This window comes from Poecile atricapillus, chromosome 6 (genome assembly GCF_030490865.1).
Source record: "Poecile atricapillus isolate bPoeAtr1 chromosome 6, bPoeAtr1.hap1, whole genome shotgun sequence".
NCBI lineage: Eukaryota > Metazoa > Chordata > Aves > Passeriformes > Paridae > Poecile > Poecile atricapillus.
The window spans coordinates 33,224,555-33,247,159 of record NC_081254.1 but is presented as its reverse complement, the minus strand read 5'-3'; the positions used below and the strand labels follow the sequence as shown (position 1 = coordinate 33,247,159).

The window sequence follows — 22,605 nt, the reverse complement described above, 5'->3', positions numbered from 1 at the left end:
CCTTTCCTGTCCTACTCTGTTCCATAGATATTTTGATTTTTAAAAAAAATCTTCTGGACAATTTTTTTTAATTTTTTTTTTAATGCTTACAACCACTTCAGCACAGATGAAAATGTGGAAGGGAAAAGCTTAAATTTTTGTATGTGCATTGACTAATTAAAGTGTAATTAGCCTTACCTGTTTAATTATGCATTATAATACATACAAAAATAAATCAAAATTTACTGGCTGTACTGGAAGCTGTGCTGTGTGTGGTGTGTGTTACAGCACACAAGGAAGATTTCTGCTGAGGAAGCAAAGTATTCACTTGTACCAGATTTAAAATTACTCTATAAACTCTATTTATTTTGTTTTTCTTTGTTTTACATAACCATAGGTTACAGTTATTTTTCCTTCCTTTATGTCTAAACTTCCATTTGCTTTTAAGAGGTAATAATAGCTTGTTACTGTAATTGCAGCCCATTTTTTGTTTCTGTAAGTACAACTAATTTTTATGCCATATTCCCAAACCAATTTCTGCACTCCAGATGTTCCTCATTCCTGCAGCATCCTCCTGTTCCCTCTTCCATTGCAAAGGCAGCTCCTTGCCAGCCAGGGGCTCCCTGCAACAACTCCTCTCACACACCCATAAAATCTGACTGTTCCTTGGTGCTGCTGATCCCTCCCAAGGAGATGTCACACCTTAAAAATGCTATTTAAGCAAACCCATCAGATTGCTCAGTGTGGCAGAGTTGATAAATACAAGTGCACATAACTCTCCACTCTGATATTTAACATGAAAATGAGGCCAGCAGTCATGGGGTTTTTGTAGTGTATATATATATTTTAAAAAATGTATTCTAACTAACAAAGGACATTGTAAAGCTTAAGAAATTTTGTGTGGCAGGTTAATTTATTAAGATACAAAGACATTTGTCTGTTTTGGATAAAAAGTTGTCTTTGGCAAACTTGCTCCCCAGAGCAAGAAGGATTTTGGAAAGCCAGGTGAGTGGGAAGCCCCAAGACTCACTAAAAGGTCACAGCCCATGGCAGGCAAGGAGATGCCAAAGGAAGTGTTGGGTCTTGAGAAGCCAAACAGGAAAATCTCATTGCTGTCCTCAACTGTCAAACATGAGAGTACAAGAGAAGACAGAGATGTTATTTTTGAAGATGCAGAGAAAGGACAAAAGGCCACAGATACAAGCTCCTCCCAGAAAATTTCAACTGTGTATTAGAAAAAAAAATGCAATCCTAGTAGTCAAACATTACAACAGGGCCAGAGAGGCAAAGGATCTCCAGCCTTAACAAGGTCCTAAGCAGGGAAGTTGGACTAAGCAACCCTCCAAGCAATTTTTTGTGATTAAATACAAAATCTTGTTGTAAAGACACAGTGGAAATAAGGTCATTTTAATTACAGCCATCAATTTATATATACACATTAATGTGTATTGTACACATATCAAGGAAAAAAAAAAAACCATACTGCATTTCAAAATTTGTTTACTGCAATAACAGAGGCAAATAGCCAGGAATAAGGTTAAGCCACTAATATCAAGGAAAGCCACAATGTGTGTGTGAATCGAAGCCAGAGAGAAAGTTACAGAAGCTCAGTATTCAGACATGAATTCCAAGGGTTTCACAATACCTAACTCACCTCAACCTCACCACATGAAAATGGAGTCTGGACTGCAGGGCTGGATCTAGATTATTATCTAGCACCCATAAGCTTCAGGTTCCTATTTACAGTAACTGTTTTGAGATGTTAAACTGTAAGGTCAAGGTAAGTGTTTTAGCTCTCACAACTGCAGCCTAGTTTCACTAAAATTGCCTTAATTAACTTAGAATAGTCTGTGATTCTATAATTACCAGATCAAACTGTCATTTTAAATCGTTCCTTATTTCAGGATATGTGAACACTGAACTAGCTGTAACAAAATTCTAATATTTTCAAGGTCAAAGGTTCATTTTTACTTAAAAAAAAGCCACAATAAAACTCTTAACAGAGGCTTAAAAAGGTCTTTATAAAATAATCTCCATCACACTTACAATAGTAAGAAAATGATTCTGGTTGCTAGTTTTTAGTAAATATGAACTGGTTTATGTAATCTGTATTAAAGATGGTTATAACTACAGTTCACATTTCATTTCTTAAAGGTGGACGAACAAATGTGTCAAGAAAAGTTAATTATTGCTGTTTCTCATCAAGTCTTTTTTACTAAGGACATGCTGCCTTGGAAGGCAAGGCATATCTGGCAGCCAGCTGAGCCAGGAGAGTTGAAGGACAGAAGTTATGATTCGCATACCAATAAAAACTTCTTCAAACACCTTATATTTGGCAATAATACAACTGAACTGATTTAAGATCAAATCTGTGTCATTCCATCCATCTCCTGAATGACAGTGTTGATCATCTCATAACTTAAGTTTGCTTGAAGTGACACAAGAAGGTAGAATCCAAGCAAGTTCTGGACCAGCAGGAGAAAATCCTCTGATGCTTATCCTGTCATATGCAACTATGAAAATACCAGATGTTCTTCAGAGGGCTTTTCACCAGGTCTGCTGGAGCAACAGGTATGGCTCTGCAGAGAGAACAAACATGGACATATTGGAAATAGGAAATCTATCAGGTTTCCTATTCCTGCAGTAGTACTAATCAAATTAAATATGCCACCATTTAATTTCAAGAGGGCTCCAAAAGATCTAGAAATCCGTACACGTTTTTAATCAAGCTTTACATACAGGAAAGCCTCTGAAATGTACTTTCTGTGGACACAAATTGGCAATTACAACTGCAAACACAAAAAGCTCACAACAACTGTTAATAGGGTGTCATTCATTACACATTTTAACCAGCTGTTAGATTCTTTAGCTTCTGGTAATAAATTATCCTAGTGAGGATGGTGATAGTTTATATGTCCAAGGTTTAATCTGCTGGTGCACTTCTTCCCATTGTTTACATGAAACCTTACACTACTGTTTCACAAACAGCAGCTTCAAGATGGTCTAGAAGACCTAAATCAAGTCACTCATACAAAATAAAATGGATATTGCTGTCAGAGGCACTACTGGATAATCCATTAACTTCACACTGCCACCCTTCATGTTTGAAGGTCTTAAAAGAACAGGAAAGAAAAGAAAAAGCCCACATGACTGCTACCATTGGGGGAGAATTTTCCACTTCAGTACTTCCAGATTCCTTGTGATGTGATATTTTACACACCACATATAAAGACATTTCTCTTCATGTGGAAAAGACCCTGGTCTCGTGGTGTGCAGCCTTCCCAAGACACCACTTCAGTGCATTCTGCCCTCCCATTTAAGCCTCTGGTATCTGAATTTCAGTCTCAAACACTGTCCAGTCAAGCCAGTGCTGAGGGACATTCTGAGCAACTCCTGATGGAATTACAGACTTCCCTGATTGTGCTTTGCTGTGTGATATCCTGATAAACTGTCCCCCAACTGTGTAGTTCTCAATGAAAATAACACAATTATCCCAGCATCTGCTGCAGCTGAGCAACAAGCTCCTCTGAGCTTTGCACTGATAAATCATCACATCCCATTCCCCCCTGCAATGAGGCTTAAAGGCATTTCCTTTGCAATGAGATTCCTATAATTTCAACCAGAGCCATCACAAAGAAATAGAAGTAGAGAAAAAATTCTGCAACTGTGACTTGAGATTCTGCATAAGCCATTGTGATGACTGATACACCACTGTCAGAGCTGTGCAGCCAGCTGGTGCCTTTTTCCTTTTACTTCTCCATACTTTAAAGAAATGCATTTGATCAGCCTTGACATTTTATTTTAAAGAAAGCTGCTATCAACTGACCATCAGAAGCATTCTGTTACAAAAGAGTACTAAAGCTGTAGGGTAGCAATGAAAGATACCCAAAACACTCCTCTGAAATGTCAAGCATTTCTCTTCATGCTGGGTATTTATGTACCTTGACATTATCAGTTCTTCTGAAAATGGAGAAATACATCAGAAATTATCGTGTGTAATTCCAAAAAGGCAAGGTGCATATTATTTCTTCCTTGCCTCTCAAAAGACAGTATTTTCTTTCCTGGAACATCCAGTGATGCACACTGGTACAACACAGATCCTCAGTTAGGAAAGTTACATCTTAAAATAAAAATACCTCCAAGAATATTTCAGATATAAGTTACTCAATTATAATGTGTACTTAATTTCTTTTCAAAGCAAACTTCCATGCTCTGTCATTTCATTTGTTCTACTGAAAGCCTTAATCCACACAAAGATAATAAAATACTGACCTAAATAAGGGTCTCATTAATTTATCAATAGCAATGTTTAACATCTTCTGAGGAGACAAACAGTTTTTTGCTGGCAAATGTGCACCATTAGTCAACCAATCTAATATGGACACTGCAACAGTGAAACACTTCTGGGGTCTTTAATCCACTGCACTGCAAATAAAGTTTCATCATATCCGATTTCACCAAATTTTCCTATTCTTGAACATTCACTGAACAACTGAACTGAGGGAGAAGCATAATAGCGATCATACTTCAGTTGTATTTGTAGTGGCAATTATTATCCTGTACCAAAACATCAGATATCTTCTGTGAATGAAAGGAAGAACTCAAAGGCTTCCTTTGCATTCAAGTTTAGAAACTGTTTTTGCAAACAAAATGACATTTTATGGCTGCTTCATAATTTACTTCAGAGGAGAAAGGGAAAGTAAAGACATCTAAGCTGCAGCTTAAATTTGATATGATCACAGAAGTTACATCAGAGCAAACTTACAAATTCAGGTTTTTATACATCAATGCTGTGGCTGCTCAGGATTGATATTCATGGTCCTGTATATCTCTTTGAGAAACAGCAAGGCAGTGTCTTCAGATCCCCTAGGAAGAATGAATTAAATTAAACAAAAGAAAAAAAGGGAAGAAGAAAAAAATATAAAGGAAAAAGTTAGTTCAGTATGGTCCATCTTCTAATTCTCCTAAGTCACATTCTATTCTATTTCAGCTTTCTAAAAAGTTTGCACAACCTCTTGGCCTAATATTTATTTCTCATGAACATGACCTTACCTCTACCAACATCCTTCAAGCTATAAATCTACACAAGTTTTCAATTATTTCTGCTATCAACCCCAGCCTATGCATTCACCTTTTCTCTAGTGCATTTCCTCCTCCTGTCCTCCCTAACTTCCTATGCTGCAACTCTAAATCCCCACCTCTACCCACTTCTTTGACATTGCTTCCTTGTCTTAATCCCCTCAAATAATGTATCACTTTTTGTCCTGAATATATTCCACACTTCATTCTACTCGTTTTGTCCCACTCCATTAATTAGCCCAGTTCCAGCAGCAATATTCTAATTCTTCTCTAATTGGCAGGCCCTTAATTGTAAACAGACTATGTTAAATACCCATAGTCTTCCTCTCTTCCTTACCATTAAAATGTTAGATAGCTCTCAAGTAATTTAAAGATTAATATCATTCAAGTGCAATGTTTTTATGTGCTGTTTTCCCTCCTCTTTTCAAAAATTAAAGCTTTGGGCTATCTGAATTTAAAGTTAATATGAATAGACTTAATTTTTTACTTCAACTATAAAATGCTATTAAAACACACATAAACAATACCAACATAAAAAAAAACCAATGTTAAACAGGCAAATTTTAACAAAGTTCCAGAGCTGCAGGAGATGTTAGATGAGGGCAGCTTCCTGTGCTTTTTAAAATCAATCATATACAGAGCCAGTAAAGAAGATTTGGATGGTTAGAACTGTGATCCTCCAAATATGAGGAACTTAATTTGCATAACACCAGTACAGAATTAAACATGCAAGCTAAGGGACTACATGTATTTTTCACCATTCAGCACCAACATTTCTTGATGGTCTGTTCATTAAATGAGCAGCAAAAAAGTAAGCAGAAGGTTCAACACAGAAGCTCCAATCTCTCCAACACTCAGAGCATTTCATTTCAAGCTTTTCCCAACAATCCTTAGGAAAAAAATCCTCTCTTATTTGGGTCATTAATCACTATACTGATCTTCCTTACTCGAATGACAAAAACAGCTACAGGTACCAAGTGTTTTAAATCCTGGCAGTGATCGGCTGCCACCCTGTGGAAAGAATTCCCATCCCTTCAGCTCTGGCTGTGGAACGGCACTGCCACCACCAGGTCACCCTGCCAGAGCTCAGTGCTCACAGCAGCCCCGGTAACCCCTCCTCTCCTCTGGCAGGTGCTGAACTTCCACGGGGAAGTGATGATGGCTCTAATGAGACCCTTCAGGTAACGCCTTCAGAGCTGTGTGTTAACCTCTGGAAAACATGCCTGCTGCTAAAATTACCTACTGAAAACCAGAACCTTCAGAAAGAATGTAGAGCGCTCTTTGTCCAGCACCTGCTGAACTCAAAATGAGAGACCAGTCACTCCTCCCTCACCAACATCACTTTGGACAGCTCACAGCTGACACCCAAGGGTGGCTATTACAAGGTGTGCTGTTAAATATAGTTCACACATCCTTTGCTCTGCCAGAAGAAGCAATAAAGTTTTACCACTTACTGTAGTCTAATAAAAATCCTTTGTGAACCATTTTATTTGAAAAACTAGTTTTGAAAATACTTCCAGAGCTCTCCTTTTTTTAAAATTACAGTAACTAAAAATGTGTATCTGGAGTGTCAAAGGTCGAGAACAGTGTTCAATGTCTTTATTGCAAAAAATTTGTTTAGTGTGTGTTAACACAGGATTTTATTTTGAGATAGGATTATCAGATAGTGACATCCAAGCACAACACCCTGAGCCTGACACTCCTGGACAATCACACATGCTGTGTACCATAAGCAGTATTTCTGGAATCACAGGTATTTCCCCTTACCAGTAGCACAGGTGACTCTGCAAAGCAAACAGGTACTCATTGAAGCTTTCTATTGGTTTCTCTTGTAGAACATAATCAATGCGACGTCCTCCATTCAGCATCCCAACCTTCACTGAAACATCTTCATCCTTTGGAGGGTCTGGGCTTTCAGTGATCTTCTCAGCTAAAATCACAGAGTTTCAGATTTAAACTATTTTCAAGCACAGCCTGCTTGACTATAATTATTACCCATTTTTCCTACTGTAATTTCCAAGTGTTTGTGATAAGACAATAACAACCTGAACTGCCCAGCATGGTTCAGAAAGGTTATTGAACTACAGGCTTACTTCTTTCCTAACACTTTAAACAGTTTTCTTAGGAAGTAACTGCTGAGTGATCTCTCCCTGAACTCACTCCAATCCACAAAGCTTCCACTGTAATTTCTCTTCCACACCCAGCTGAGGAGGAGAGTGACAGAGCAGCTTTGGTGGGAACCTGGCATTTAGCAGAGACCTCCTTAACAAGGTCAGGAAAATCAATAGCAAACTGTCACTGGGATACTCAAGTGTCAACTTAATTGAGATAAGTTACAGAAAAGCCAAAAATGTGTCCACATACCTTCCACCACCTGCTTTTCTTCCTCCTCTTTAATTTGGTTAGCTACTTTCTCCAGTTCTGCTTGCAGCTGGGTTGAAGATGTATGAGCACGTGCAAATTCATTAAGGGTCTGCCATGCACTCTTCAAAGAGCTAATAAAGCCCTGCTTCAGATCAGATCCCATACGAGACAGAGAGTCTTTCAGCTCTGAGAAAGAAAAAAAAACAAATAAAAAATTTAATTCAGAAGGATTTAAAATTACCAAGTAAAACCAAAATGATGGAAGTTCTGTTCAATAAACATCCCAATTACCAGGGGAAACAGGCCTGCTATGTCATAAATGTGTTTCTTGCTTCTCTATTCCATTTAAAAAGATTAGGTGAAATGCAATTAATACACAACTGACTTCTTACTGAACAGGTCAATGAATTCACCTACATCAAAGTAAAAACAGTAAGCAGCAACAGACCATATTTTTCTCCTTTACTATACACACTTTTGGAGAGTTGTAACCTGAAACAAGCATCTTGTGCAGTCTAGCAAAGCAGACTCACTCTAATGGACAATTCCCAAGGACAAATGCTGCAGAATCTCTCCAAGTGCATGAAGAGAGGCTTTCAGGAGGGCTCTATGAACTTGCACAGCAGCAAAACTGACTTTCCTTATTAGATGTGCAAAATTTAAGTAAAGCACCTTGGTCTGATGCACACCCATGAGCAACAAATCAGTCCCTGCCCTCTAATGGCTACAGAACCTCCTTCTCCCTCAGTTTCCCACAGAGAACAGACTCTGGTTAAACACATCATGGTGCTCATTAGGGATACCAATAAATTTGGTTTCTGTTTCACAGCTTCTTAGAAACGAAGGTGATCAGGTAATGTACAGCAATTTCTTAATAGAACTTTGGTTACTGAGAAGATTAAATCTGGAGGAAACATGATTATTACTTTGGAATGATATTGTGAATGCCCAGCTTATGGGGCTGGGTGGAATCACCTCTAATGTTTAGAAAAAACATGGAGCCAGATATCCAGGGATATTCATTAGTCTCTTAAAATCTTACAATACTCTAATGCATCAAATGAGTAAATAAGAATAGGATCCATATGAAATAAGTTTTCTTTTTACCCAGATGAAGTCTTTTTCTGCCTTTATGATGTGGAATGAGAACTGGTTTTAAATCCATGTCTTCAATGATCATTGGTTCTAACCTGTAAGCTACTGGATCAAGCTGTTAAGAGACAACGCATTGACATTTAGTTATCTTTAAAATTATTCCAATTACCACATTTCAGTGAAAAAATAAAATCTCTATTTATGGTTTATAGATAACCATTTTTGAATTCTGCACTATTTGAATTTACAGAAATTCAATTCAAGACATGTTAAGCAGGTTCATGAACTACTTTGGTCTTGTTCTCCTACAGAAGGAGATTCTAATGAGAAAACACAATAGCAAGATTTCCTTGCACTCAATCTCTAGCAATATTTCATTTGAATTGTTAAACAAAATGAGACAGAGAAGGACCAATGCTGCATGTAAAAATACAAATATTCCATTAAAATCTACAAGAGTGGCCTCAAATAAATGAAAAAATCCAAACACAACACCCTCCCCCCCAAAAAAAAAACTTCCTTAATTCTGAAAAGAAACAAGGCAAATATTATCAAAACAACCCATGCCTGGAAATGTATGTAGGGGAACAAGAGGTGTCATGCTCAGAAGATAAAACTTAGTATTCTGCCTTTTTTGTCACCTACATCAACTAAAATCAAATCTTAAAAGCACTGCTACTCACTGGGTGATAGATATTGAAGAATCCCTTGCAGGTAGGGAGCCTGTAGTTTTCATCAATCTTCTCCACACCCCTCACAGTAAGGAACACACCAATAGGGGACCCAAGAGCAAAGAAAATATCTGGTTCAAAGTCCAGTGCGCTGTAAACCACAGAAACCTACCAGACAGAAATGAGACACATCCTCTCTCAGAACTTCAAAGGAAGCAGCGAAAGGTCATCAACATTAAAAAAAATATAGTGAAAAGAGAGGACTGATCAAACCCTTTAAACTGTTCAAATCATTTAGATCTATGTAGCCTCACCTGGCCAGTTCCAACTTCAAAATACTCATAGTCAATGTTCACAGAAGACACAGATGCACCAACTGGGAGCTTCCTCTTTGAGTGCATCTGACCAGACTCTGAAGGTGACACAGAAGAAACTGCCTCTTTTGGTTTCTGGGTGTCTTCTTGAGTCTGGAGTGTGGCAGCCAGCACAGCTTTCTTTTCTGCTACTGCTTTTTTCTGCTCCTTTTGAGAAAAGTTTTGAAGTTAGGGAGGAAAAAAGTTAATTTCACAGTTGTCAAAATTTCTTTAATATATTCAGGATGTTAACAAGAGTGTTCAAGAATAGAAGCTACTCCACAACAAGGAAATCAGTTACATTTGCTGAACAACTTTTTATTTCAGTCCTGAAGTATGTATTTACCTGCTTGGCAGCTCTGTCTTTTACAAAATTAGCTATTTTCTTTCTTGGTCCAAGAGGTATCCCCATCTCCTTCAGGTCATCAACTGTACACATGAGCTAAAGAAACAAACACCAAACACACACATCAAAACATTTTTCTAGCAGAAAAAGTACTTGTAACTTTTCTAGTGAATTGAGTAATTTCTTACTGGCAACGACTTATGAAATTGTTCAGTAAATTTATAAAGCTACAGAAAATGCAAAAAATTAAAAAGATATGACACAAAGTGCCTTAACTGGAAGGATGCATCAAACCAAGATAAAACAAGAGCTGCAGAACATGCAGTCTTCAAGTCATACATTGATTATCTTATCTTTGCAACTGCTTTCATGGCCACAGAACTGAAAGGAAAAACAAAACAACAAGAAGAAAAGCCAAACAGAAACCTCCATACCCTGGGAAACCCCTACAAGTCAAGTGAACGTTTTTGTACCAGAGACTCCATGTCGATCCGCTCCTTTTCAAAGGTGCTGGCGTACTCTGACAAACTGAGCATTTCCAGAGTCTTCTGCAGAGTGGGAACATCTTCATCTGCCTCAGGCTCACAAAGGTCATCAGCAGAAGTAGCAATGGAGGAGCCCAAGGAACTGGTATCTTCAGTCATCTCAACAGAACAGCACAGAAACAGAATCACATCCTCTAACAGTGGAAAACCAGTAAGCAGCAAGCAAAACCACGTTTAACTACTTTCTCCTAAAAACATTATCAAGCAAGCTCTGTAAATATATATCCATTTTTAGTGAAGCAGGATAGATTTTCCAATAAAACAGACCTGCGAAATAAATATCTTAAAATTACTATGAGAGATAAAACACTCAAAAATGGTTCCTTTTATTCCTCAAACAACTAGTCACCATTTCTAGTCTAAACACGAATTGCTTTCCTTTTATGCATCTCCCCCACCACTTAGATACTGTTAGACCAAGTTACATGTTCACAAGGGTCAAAGCTGATGTTCACCATCAAATCTCATTACTGGCCTACTTGGAACTTAAGAGAGATCTAATTAATTTGTCCTGAGAAATGACAGTATTTACAAAACAGCACCTTTCCATTTGCATGTTTAAATGTACTATTCAAAACCCACAAACTTGGTTCAGTTCTAAGAAAAAATGACTAAAAATATCAGATCTATTGGTCTGGAAAGACCAGCATGCAAATTACCTGTTTATCATGAACAGCCACGTCCTTCACACTCCCATTAACACCAGAGAATGGTCCAGAATTTACTGATGAAGCCAAGTCCTTCTGGTTAGACAGTATGTCAAATAGAATTAAAGAACCTGCAAACAGGAATTAGGGTTGATTTAGGGAAAATATCAGGTTTTCCTGTCCCTAATCTTGAGCAAATTTATATGCAATAGTAATGCCACAGTGTAGTTTGATCAAAAGAGATGGCTGAATTAAAACAGCCATATATTACCTTGAACATAATCACTCTCAGCTAAAAGCAATCCCTTTTTTTCCCTGCTCATGATTTATATAGCTGCCATGACTAAATTATTTATATATATTTTTTCTATATATTCTTCTTTTAACACCTGAGTGCTTGATGAGCTGGAGGAAAAGTGTCAGTCCGAATCAGTATGTCAGTATGCTGTTCTAACACTCATTCTATCTTCTAAAAAATGATTGTACTTTTACTAAGTGGGGGTTCTGAGACACAAACATCACCCACCTAACAAGACACCAGACAACCTGTTAACTTTTTAACACAGATTAGACACTAAGTTTTCATGATGGGAAATACTAACTTTCTCTCAAAGCCTGCTAAACTCAGCTGTTAGTTTGTCAGCTGTTTTCTGAAAGACAGCCATGCCCTAAGAGCCAAATTGAGTTTTATGCATAACAAAGGGGCCATTTTCCTTAAAGGAGGAACCGATTTGGAAAAAAAGCAACATTCCTCAGACAATCACCTAAACTGTGCCCAGCCACAGAGACTCCCCCTTTGAAGTCGGGGTTTCGGCTCATGAAGAGCGCGTACAGGCGGTTCATTTCCATGCCCACTTTATCCACGATGGTCTGGCAGTAGGTGGGGCTGTTGTAGAACAGGATGTCGAGCAGCGTTTCGTTGGTGAAGTGCCTCAGGCGACCAATGCTCGGCAAAGTGATTTTCTTTATGTTCCTGGTAACACAGAATCGTTAAAAGCGTGAAAGGCTTTAAGGAAACACTCGTGAGGACTTTGTCAGCTTTTGAAATTAATGCAATGTAAATGCTATAGAAAGAGTCTCTAAAGAGATTTTAAAAACCCATACAGCCTTCTGGCCTTGTTGCATATTCACACATTAATGCTACCTGCTGATTGCAGTATTTGAGAAAGATACAGCTCCTTTTCCTCTCTCCAGGCTGAAGAAATGCCTGAAATAACCTCTTTTCTATTCCAACACTGCTCTCATAAAGTACCAGGGAAGTTTGGTGAGCAGATTGAAGGGGAAGAGAAAAAGGAACTTGCATATAAAATTAGAATCATAGAATGGTAATACTCTCTTTTTGAAGAAAAAGCTTGGCATCACCATCTGCCTGCCTGGAGTCAAGACAGCTGCACTTGAATTGCTATAGACTTGAGACTGCCTGGTTTGATTAACAGAATAAGGATCCCTCCTCATGCAGTGCTCAAATACAAATAAAACACCAAGGCTGGAGAAAAGCAGTGTGATTTGACTGAGCTACAAGAGTCTGGAGAACATCAGCATCCCTTTAAGTGGCACAGATTGCCACCCTCACAATTTTTACTTCCCCAGCTTTGAGCAAGGGGAACAGCTTGAAATGTGAAGTCACAGCGAAGGGGTAGGCACATGGAAAGGATTTTAAAACAGATTTTGAAACTTCTACCCAAATACAGAATACTTTGCTTCAAAAAAAAGAGAACCCCTTAGCTCAAGTGCCTAATCATAATTCAGGCACTCCTCTAGGACTGGACAGAGGGCTTAATGTCTTCCTCAGAAATAACTCCTAGGGTCAAATTCAATCAGACTGAAGGAAAGTAAAGAATAGAAAATTCTCCACTCTAAACTGTGCACACCTGGTACTGGACAAAACATCTCCAGGCTCACCACCTCATCCTTGTGATCACAGACTCACTCATCAAATATCATACATTGGCCACTTATGCAAATCCAGCACTGAACAGGTGTGTGCATGAAAATAAACAGGAGAAATATTCCTCACACCTTTCCAGCTTTCCGAATACTCCTCATCAAAATGTAAATTTAAAAAAATCTGCAATTCTCTAATCCAGTCCTACATTTACTCATGTATCCTACAAAGCATATGAACTGCTCTTTTTCTCCACTTTCCATAACCTGTTAAAAAGCAGCTTTTAAGATGTTTTCAACATTAAACAAAGCCCTCACCTGTCTACACCTGTTGCATCTCCATGCAGAGAACTGTGCCAATGAACTGGAAGGAATTCCACCCTGCTCACTTTGCGTTCCTCCAAGCATTTCTTAAAGTGAGTCTGCAACAACTTCAGAGAAACAGTCCTAAAATCATCAACTGTGAAGAAAAAAGAATAATGAAAATCTGATGCTGCAGTACTCAAGTAACACATGAATAGTCCCTCCTTCCCCTTAATTTCACAGATAGTCAGAATACAAATGATGGAAACTGAAAACTGGAAAAATCTTTTCAAGTACTACTATTTTAACAATAAGAAAGTACAAATTTTTGTTAGAGTGGATTCTCTAGTAAGCTTCTATTTATCTCACAATGACTGCCTGTTCACTCCATAACCAGACAGGGCTTTTTTCATTTACTCAGTTGTACCAAAACGCATTTAAAAAAAAAAAGAAAACACAAAACCACACCACACATCCACTCACACCACAAAAAGAAAAAGCAAAAAAAAACTAATCAACCAAAAAAAACCCTCACCACACATCCCAAAATCCAAATCACCCTGCAAGTATGATATTGAGTACTAGTAATAACAGCTAAAGCTTCAAGTTTGACAGAACACAAATTCTGTGTTTGGAAAATAACCATGGAAAAATTGAACTTCTTAACATTAGAGATTCCTCTTTCAAAAAAAAAAAAAAAAAGTGTTTATCTGAATATGAGCTAGACAGAGCCACATTTAAACAGCAAGAATCCAACTGCTCATTATACAAGCCCAAACTTACCACATTCAACAATGCTTCTAAACCTCAAGTCACATACAGGACCTATGCCATGAACCATAAATACCAGATGGTCAATTTGGGACATTTCTCCTGTAGGAAAAAAAGAAGGAAAACATTCAGAGTACCAATGTATATAGCAGGAGTGAAGTTTAGAGTCTAGCAAGTGTAATACACTCTTGTTTTATAAAGCCTACTACATAACATGGCTCAGGACATAACAGAGCCCACAGGACTCCTTTAATTAAAACACTCGAAAACCAGATAACCTCATCAAGAAGCTGAGATGAAGGAATAACTTTAATCTTTAGACTTCAGGTACAAACAGCACGCAGCCACTCCACCCACTACTATCCAGCTTCTGCAAAGATCTAAACTGACTGCTCCCAGTGCAAACCCAAGTACACCAGGAATCTCATCACCTACCATCAGGAATCTCATCATGGTCATCATCAATTCCACGTTTCACTACCCTTGGCCTTGTCTGCCCATCCTGAGTGGTGCCCCATTCATCTGGTGTGGCAGAAGGCTGGAACTGAACTATGACCTGCAACACATACAGTGTCCAATTCCAACCATGGAAAACCCTCATGACGCTTACTGTTAGTCTGAAAGCACTGCATGGTTGAAAATATTTTTGACTGCTTTACTTTGCATCTGAACATCAGATGTTTTCTTCCACAAAATCCTCATTAGTGTGAAAAGCAAACAGATGACTCAAAGCAACCACTAGGTGAAGAAGCTGGGCCTCAGTGATCCTGAACCATTTTAAATCCTCAGGCAAGCATTATCCAAGCTCCTCCTTCCCAGTTGCCAGTATCCACTCTTCCTTAGCATATTACTGCTAATGCAAGGAAATTGAATGCTACCTGATTTACAATAACTCTATCACAAGGAGAAAATAGAAAGAGTGCAGTGCTTTTCAGGGAAGGACAACAGCATCTAAAGTAGTCCAAAAACCTTAAAAAGTGAGGAATTCAGTAATAGAGTTGTTTATAGTACTTAGAGTCTGAACCCATATTTATGACACCAAGTGGTTTAAATGCTCCTTCTCTAGATTTTTACTGGACAGAATTCCCTAACCAGGATTATTAAACACTTTAAGTAGGATTAACCATGATCCTTTCTGGCCCTTGGAGAGTTCTGTGTATTAATTACTGCATCTGTGGTAAGTGAACAGATAACAGCATTGATCAATAAGGCTGAAGTCCATGTTTTAATCACATGAAACCATTCACAGAGTATTTAGAATACTTTTAAAGCTTGTCTTGCTATACTTTCTTATGGCCTGAAAATAAGCAGAAACCTTCTCAGGCCCTAAAGAAACTATTTACCTTATAGTTAGACTAATGCTCTTCTCCACATTAAAGCTCTTCATTTTAATTATCTTTCGTTTGGTACAGACTGAGGTTAAACAAATTCAAATTGCTTACCATTTGCTGCCAGCTATGCTCAGCCAAAATACTTACTATGCAAACCCTTATTCTCTTTAGGTTTCAGAAAGTACTGTCTGTTAACCACATGACAGCACACTGAAGCAAGTACAAGTTCAGTGTTCTGTAAACTTGATCATCTTTACAGCACACACACCCAGAACAAACAACTGATATGTTTCATGCAAGATTAAGACCACATTCAATTTATGCTTCCATCCATTTTCTCACTCCCCCTGAATGAATCCTGTGAGACACAATTGTCAAAATCTATTACCTTGGGATTATGCATAACAATTGTCTCCCCATTTGGAAATTCAAGTCTCCGATGCCATTGGTTTGTAGTTACAGCCCTTTTATATTCTGCCTGAAACAGTAACAAGTTACACAAAATCAGCATGGCAACCTTCTCTGTCTTTTGTGGCCTCATGCAATGCTACAGCTAAAATTTACATAATTTTCTTTATATAAAAATGTCACATGTAGAGCTACACAGGCAGTGTAGGTCACAGCAGTGCAGGACTGATGCAGAAGTAATGTGGCCTTCTAGACACTCCTCTTTCCAGGATTTCCTTATGTTCCAAGAAGTATATTCTGAAAATCGTCTTCACGAAACAGAAAGAACTGTTTCCAAGGTGATTAATACAATGAACTAACAAGATCTCTGTGACTTACTAACCTCCAATTTGTCACTGAAGTCCTCAGTGTAAGGGATGAAGCGGCTGTCCTTGTCTCCCTTGTAGAACCACAGGCAGCGCCTCACTTCCGAGGGCTCCTCGTCCCAGTACACGGCTTTCCTCACGCGCTCGTACAGGAACACGTCGTAGCGGCCGCCGTCCGTGCTCAGCACCACGCTCTCGGGGTCAGGCTGGACTGGGACACACAGCCACACGTGGTTACCACACCAATACAGCTCTGCTCTCTCAGCACAGCCCCAGCCACTCCTGGGATCAATATTAGGCCATTAGGGCTGTCAATCACACCACAGCAGCGAAGCTTTGTAACACTGTGATGCTTCTAGAATGCTTCTATACTCTGTACACAACAAAAAGCTTGGAAAAACTCCCAAATAGAAACACTTATTCCAGAACTGGCAGTTTAACAAAAAGGTGACCCAAGACACAAATAACAAGGAGTTCTATATGAAAATCTGATACCTACTTGGGATGGTACATCTCAACACTAACAGCATCAAGCAGTGATGATGTCAGTGAAATAAATTAAGTGGCACAAAAGACATCTTCAAAACCTTACTTATTGCTGCCACACACATGAGTGGCATTACCCCAATATTTTCCTTTAGTCCTTCTGCTCACCTCTGGATAAGACAGGACTTACCAGAATTATAGACCTCCTCTAGTTTTGCAGAATCCAGAATGCTGAATGGCATCCATATTTGCTTGTCCTCCACCTCCTTACAGTAGAACCAGTGTGGCTGAACTGGCTCGTATTGGTTCTGCAGCAGCACAGGAGGGGCTGGGACCAGGGGCCCTGCAGGCCGGGCAGGCTGGAGCTGGGACTGTGGAAACTGAAAAAGAGATGGATTCAGCACCTCAGTCTTAGGGCTTTTACAGAATTCTTCTATACTTCACTATAGGGAACACTCTGAAACTTTATTTCTAACATGTTTTCCTCCCCAAGAACATTACCATTCATTCTAAAAATATTGTCCACTTTATCATGTGTTTGAGAACTTACACCTTCTCAAACAGAGAAAGAATGTGAATTTCATTACCACAAACACTGTCAAAAACTGCCATGGTTTACCATCATGATTACTTAAAATCAGTGAGAGTTCAAATATTCTCTTAAATTTTCAACACTCGAGCTCAATTAGTTTCTTACAGCCACAAAATTTGACATGAAAATAAAAACATTCTTCTCATTGTTCATTTACACATTATTATGCTTTTGCATAAAGTCTCCCGATTTTAACAAGTGGCCACTTGTTAAAGACCTGCAAAGTGACCAGAACAGGCAGATTTCAAACTCAAATGTAGCACCAGTGGCACAAGAAAAGTAACTGATTTTGAAATGGTCTACAGCTTTCATAAAGCTGATTGCTTAGAAATTGTACAAAAATCCCAGTCAGTACAACTAAAAGCAACTGAAGTCAGCAGAACTACCTCGGTTCGTGATACATTTAAAGGGAAAAAAAAAGGCACCAAAATCTTGTACAATATCTAAAATCCAACAAACAGAAAATTATATAATCAAAAACTCCAGACTGTTTAGGTTCTACTGCCTTTGCTATGTTTTGTCATTATATAACCTTCACATTCTTTATTCATGATAACAGAAATATAGCAATAGCTCAGGCAAAAATAAAAACAGTTTTTGCTGTTCTCAAGGCAAACGTGCCAGGTTTTATTAACCCATTGGCATTACTTTAATAATGCTTTTGTGCAGGTAGAAAAGGATGAAGATTGTTGCTTTATATCACACAAAATCCTTGACTGATGTGTTTCAAAGCACTTGCTGATAATTTTACACAACTTAGTTTCAAAAAGTTCTGGCTTCACCAACAAAACCAGCTTGAAAAGAGCTTTCAGCCCATATCTTTGAAATGGCTGAATGACCTGATTTGAAGCTGAGGCACAAAAAAATGCAGCAACACAGCTGAAGCTCAGCAAACTCAGAAACCCACAGAAAAGAATGACAGAACTTCACAACCTGGCTTTGTTTCTGATACCCAGAAGCTCACAGAGCTACAGCCTCAGGGTACACTCACTTTAAAGATCAGCAAGTTTTCCTGGAACGACAGTTCCAAGCTACTTCTAGTGAAAAGCTTTTGCTGTTATAAATGTTTCAAGACTTCTTCTGGGTTTTTTTTCAGAGAAGAAAAATATTTAAAAGACAAAATACAGAGCTGAAAGAGGAAAATGACTTGTTTTGCTGTGGCAGCTGGAAGGAGTCACATACCTGTGTCAGTGGCCCCGGGGGTGTCTGGTACATCTGCACGGGTGGCACAGGGGACGCTGTGGCAGGGGGGTGGCTCTGCTGCAGCTGGGGTGGGGTGAGGTAGGGGTTGGCCCTGCTGCTCAGGGTGGTGTGCCTGTAGGGGTTGTAGCCCTGCTGCTGCGGGCTCCCCGCGGGCAGAGCAGTGCTGGCAGGTGGGGGACAGCTCTGCTGAGGGGGCTGGTACGGTGCCATTCCCACCTGGGAAGTGGGTGGTACACTGTAAGACTGGGATTTGGGAATATGTGGTGGAAAGGCATTTTGCCCATCCTGTGACCCTGACACGAGTGGGAGTGAAGTGGAAGGTCTGGAGAAGGCTGGTGCTCCGACAGGAGTTGAAACAGTTGTTAAGGGTGGCTGCCCAATACTCCCAAAGGGATCACTGCTGCTGGGAACTTGAGAGAAGTAGCTGAAAGTCTGTGGTGGGTTGGGGCTGGCTGATGTCTGACCCAAGAAGCTGTCCTCTTCCCCAACATCTGCAGAATCATCTACAAAAACAAAAGCATCTTGTGAGAGCTTCAAATCAGTGTATGGGGTCAAAATGTTCTGTAACACCATCAGCTATGGCCAAAACTGTTGGCCCCCATAAAGCTTACACATCCTTGATTCAGCACATCATGAAATGAAACAAAAGATACCAAGTCTTCAAGAACACTTAAAACGGACCATGAAAGTCACTCAGTGTGCACAGAAAATGCAATAAATATTAAACAAGAAACCAAAATACAACTGGAGTCACGACCTTCCCAGGGCAATGTGACAGGCACTAAAATCCCTCTCAACTTCACTTATCCCCCAAATGCAAAAACAACCTTGGTTCATATCCTTTCACAATGAAAACAGCTACTAAGCATAGGACTTTGTGCTTCAGTTTTTTTTAGAACAGAGCTTAAAAACATTCCTAAATAGGCCAAACTTACAGGATAAACCATCCATTCTTGCCTGCTCCTTCAGCAGTCCTCTCAAGGTTTCTCATCTGACTTGTAAGGTGGCCATAACTCATGATCCCAAGTCATTTAATGAGCAGGACTTACTTCAGTTCTCCCTAAAAATCCTACTCTAGACTTGCATAAAAGCCACATCTCTGATTCAGTAAAATCAGTCCCCATTCTGCATAATTGCAGGAGAGACTCTAAAAAGATGCAAGGCCATGAATGCCCTTTTGCATGAAGAAAATAAATAAAAGAGGTCTTGATCAATCACAGTTTTCTACTTTGCAGTGACCTAGGAGCAACTGGGGAAAAAAGGTTTGTCACAATTATAGGTCCCACAGTAAGCTCACCTAAGGCTGTGATGGCCTGAGCAGCAGTGCCTGCCTGCTGAGGGAACAGCACCCTGCAAGGAGTCAGTGCCACCTGCAGAAACCAGCAGTGTTCCACCTGCCTGGCAATCAAATGATCCCAGGCTGTGGGGAAGACACCACAGAGCATCTCTGCTGCTCAGTCCCCAGGCAGAGAGACCAAGAGTGTCTGCAGCTGTGAGCAACCAACAACAAATTCCTTTATCCGCAGCCAACACAACTGTAATAGGGAGCATCAAGGGAGTACAGGGGAATCCACAGAGAAGCCTCCCTAGGAAGCTGCTGTTCTAATTAATTAATCATAAAAGACAGAGCTGCCAAGATTAAAAAGAACTATTTTAACCATCTTTTAGTCTGTGCAGACACTGTCAATGTGAGGCATCACCTGCATTTATCAATTCCTATTGCTTTCACTTACAACCCTTGATCTCACTTTGATGAACAAAGCCAAAATCTCTGTGTGTGACCCACAGTGTGGAGAACACTGAAACCACTTACACCCAATGACCACTCTGAAGTCAGGCCTGGGAATCACCTCCCAGCTGCAAGCAGTAGCCATTTATACTAAATAAAAGGTCTCAGCTTCTAAACAATAAAATCCACTTTTCATAAACAGTGTGGGAAGCACACTGCAAACAACACTGTCAACTCTCAGCTTTCCCAAACAATTGGCAGCAGAGCAAGCCCTTCACCTCACCGTGTCAGGCCACCATAAACATGCAGCAGTGTGCTCAAGAGTCCTCAGGGCCTTTAGCAAATGAATGTTCACAAAACACCAGTTTTATTCTCCAGTTTCAAATAGGCTTTGGAGATTTAGGTTAAGTGCAGCTTTCCTTGCAAAATGAGGTTGACAAAAGTTCTGCCAAAATAAAAAACTATAGGTATATATGTATGTACATGCAGTTTCCCAAAACAAAATGTTAGCATTTATCTTGACTTTTTCTAATTCTGCAAAAACTATGTTGTTAAAATAAGCACATCACACAAATGTAAAAAAATGAGTGTACAGCTTTGACGTGTGTTCTCCCCATACACAGACAAGTCTTTCCTCACCCATGACTGTGTCAACCTCCTGTACGTCCCTCCCTACACACAGGCTGTCACCAGACAACCACAAGTGATTTCAGTTCACGTCCTCTCTGGGAATGCTCCTCCCTACCTACAGTAAATATATTGGTTACATCACCCACACCTGAGCCAGAAAATGCATCTTATTGTCAAACTGCAAAGCTCAAGAAGATCCCAACAGCATCTGGCTGGACAGATGGTGAGTACATTTGACTGTGGAAACAGAACATTTAACAGGACATGGGCCTTACTAGGGCTGACATAGAATGTGGCACAGCCTCTGACACTGAAATTCACTCCAGCTGCAAAACCATGAATCCTCACCTGATCAAATTGTAAGTCACACGGAGAGCATAAGATTTATCACATTAATCAAATCCCATCAGATTTTTATCCCTAGCTGGCTTCAAAATGTTCAGAAAATTGCCAGGACAGTCATTTGTGTGAAGCTACTAGCTAGATCAGTTAAAAATTACTTTATTTTCTTAAAGAAAAATTAATGTATATTTGCATGAATGAAAACCTAGGAAGTTTGCACAATGTAATCGGTATTTGATTTACTTCTTTATGATCTAATTTCCTCAAATAAGCAGAAGTAATATTTTAATGTTTTTATCCCTCCTACCCAAAAAATGTAGTTGCTCTAAAAAACTATTCCAAAATCATACTTGGCAAACATTTTATTAAATCTAAAGAGAAGTACTGCACTGGTTTCCAGCTATATTAATACTTATTTTAGCTAAGGTAGCTAGGATACAACAGTGTTGAAATGAAGCCTTGAAGACTCAGCATAGAATAGTTTGGGTTAAAAGGGACCTTCAAAGGTCATTAGTCCAACCCTAACATGTACAATACAGTAAAATTTGAAATATCTGGTTTCTAGATGTATTTCTAATGTTTCAAGGTTTAATCTCTGACTGAACACATCCCCGGAAAAATCTTTTTCTGAAACTGGCTGAGCGTCAGATTTTAAGTTGCACGCGCATGTGTTGGGAATACCATTAAAGCTTTAGGAGAAAAGGATATTAGAACCAGGCTTAAATTAGCAAGGATATATAAGGTGGCTGCTTAATGGGCTATTTTCAAACCGGGAAAGCAGAAGATAACACGAGAGAGGGGGAAAAACGTTTAAAAACACGAAAACATTTTAAGTATACACTGAATGGAAGCACTGACGCCTCGGTGAGCTAAAAGTGCGAAGATCAACGCCCGTCCTTAGACACAGTGCTAAAAACTAAAAACCACATGCACAAGCACTAGGGAGGGGGGAAGCAGAAGAAATTTAGTAGAAGAATTCTTTAGCAGAGAAATTCTTTAGAAGAAAAAATTTAGGAAAGCAGAAAATGTCATCCCGAGCAGCGTCTCTCCAGGGACACCTGGCTCGGGGAGCCCCAGCGCCGGGTCGAGCCCACACGAAGCGAGGCCCCCAGGCCCGCAGCCTCCCTTGGAGCCCCGGCCCGGCTCCGGGGGCTCCCCTGGCCTGGGACCCCGGCCCTTCCCGGCGGGACCCCGCACATGCCCTGAGCTCCCGGCTGCCCTCCCTCCCCGACTCCCTGCCTCCCTCCCTCCCTCCGTACCGGCGGGCAGCAGCGCGGGGCCGGGCGGCGCGGCCGGAGCTTGGCTGACGGGGATGAAGGGCACGTTGAAGCTGAACTCGGTGGCGGAGGAGGAGAAGAGCAGGTTGGTGCCGGTGCCTCCCCCGGGCTTCGCCGCCGCCATAGCCGCGCCCCGGCCACGTCCCTGCCCCGGCCCCTTCCGCCCTCACCCAAGATGGCGGCGCCGCCGCGCGCAGCCGTGAGG

At 40.0% G+C, this 22,605-nt stretch overlaps 1 protein-coding gene across 1 annotated transcript; it reads right to left on the bottom strand.

Annotated features, from left to right (window-relative positions):
* Positions 1-1,370: 1,370 nt before the first annotated feature.
* SEC23IP (SEC23 interacting protein) lies at positions 1,371-22,590 on the bottom strand. The gene is made up of 19 exons (XM_058841978.1): positions 22,383-22,590; positions 18,402-18,925; positions 16,818-17,007; positions 16,159-16,352; positions 15,757-15,846; positions 14,473-14,593; positions 14,050-14,139; positions 13,282-13,423; positions 11,844-12,052; positions 11,092-11,210; positions 10,361-10,531; positions 9,888-9,983; positions 9,503-9,709; positions 9,201-9,356; positions 8,530-8,632; positions 7,423-7,608; positions 6,826-6,988; positions 4,745-4,845; positions 1,371-2,558 (listed from the first exon to the last, which is right to left on the bottom strand). Exons 1-18 carry the CDS (start codon positions 22,522-22,524, stop codon positions 4,764-4,766), a joined length of 2,985 nt encoding a protein of 994 aa, XP_058697961.1. The 5' UTR covers positions 22,525-22,590; the 3' UTR covers positions 1,371-2,558; positions 4,745-4,763.
* Positions 22,591-22,605: the final 15 nt, after the last annotated feature.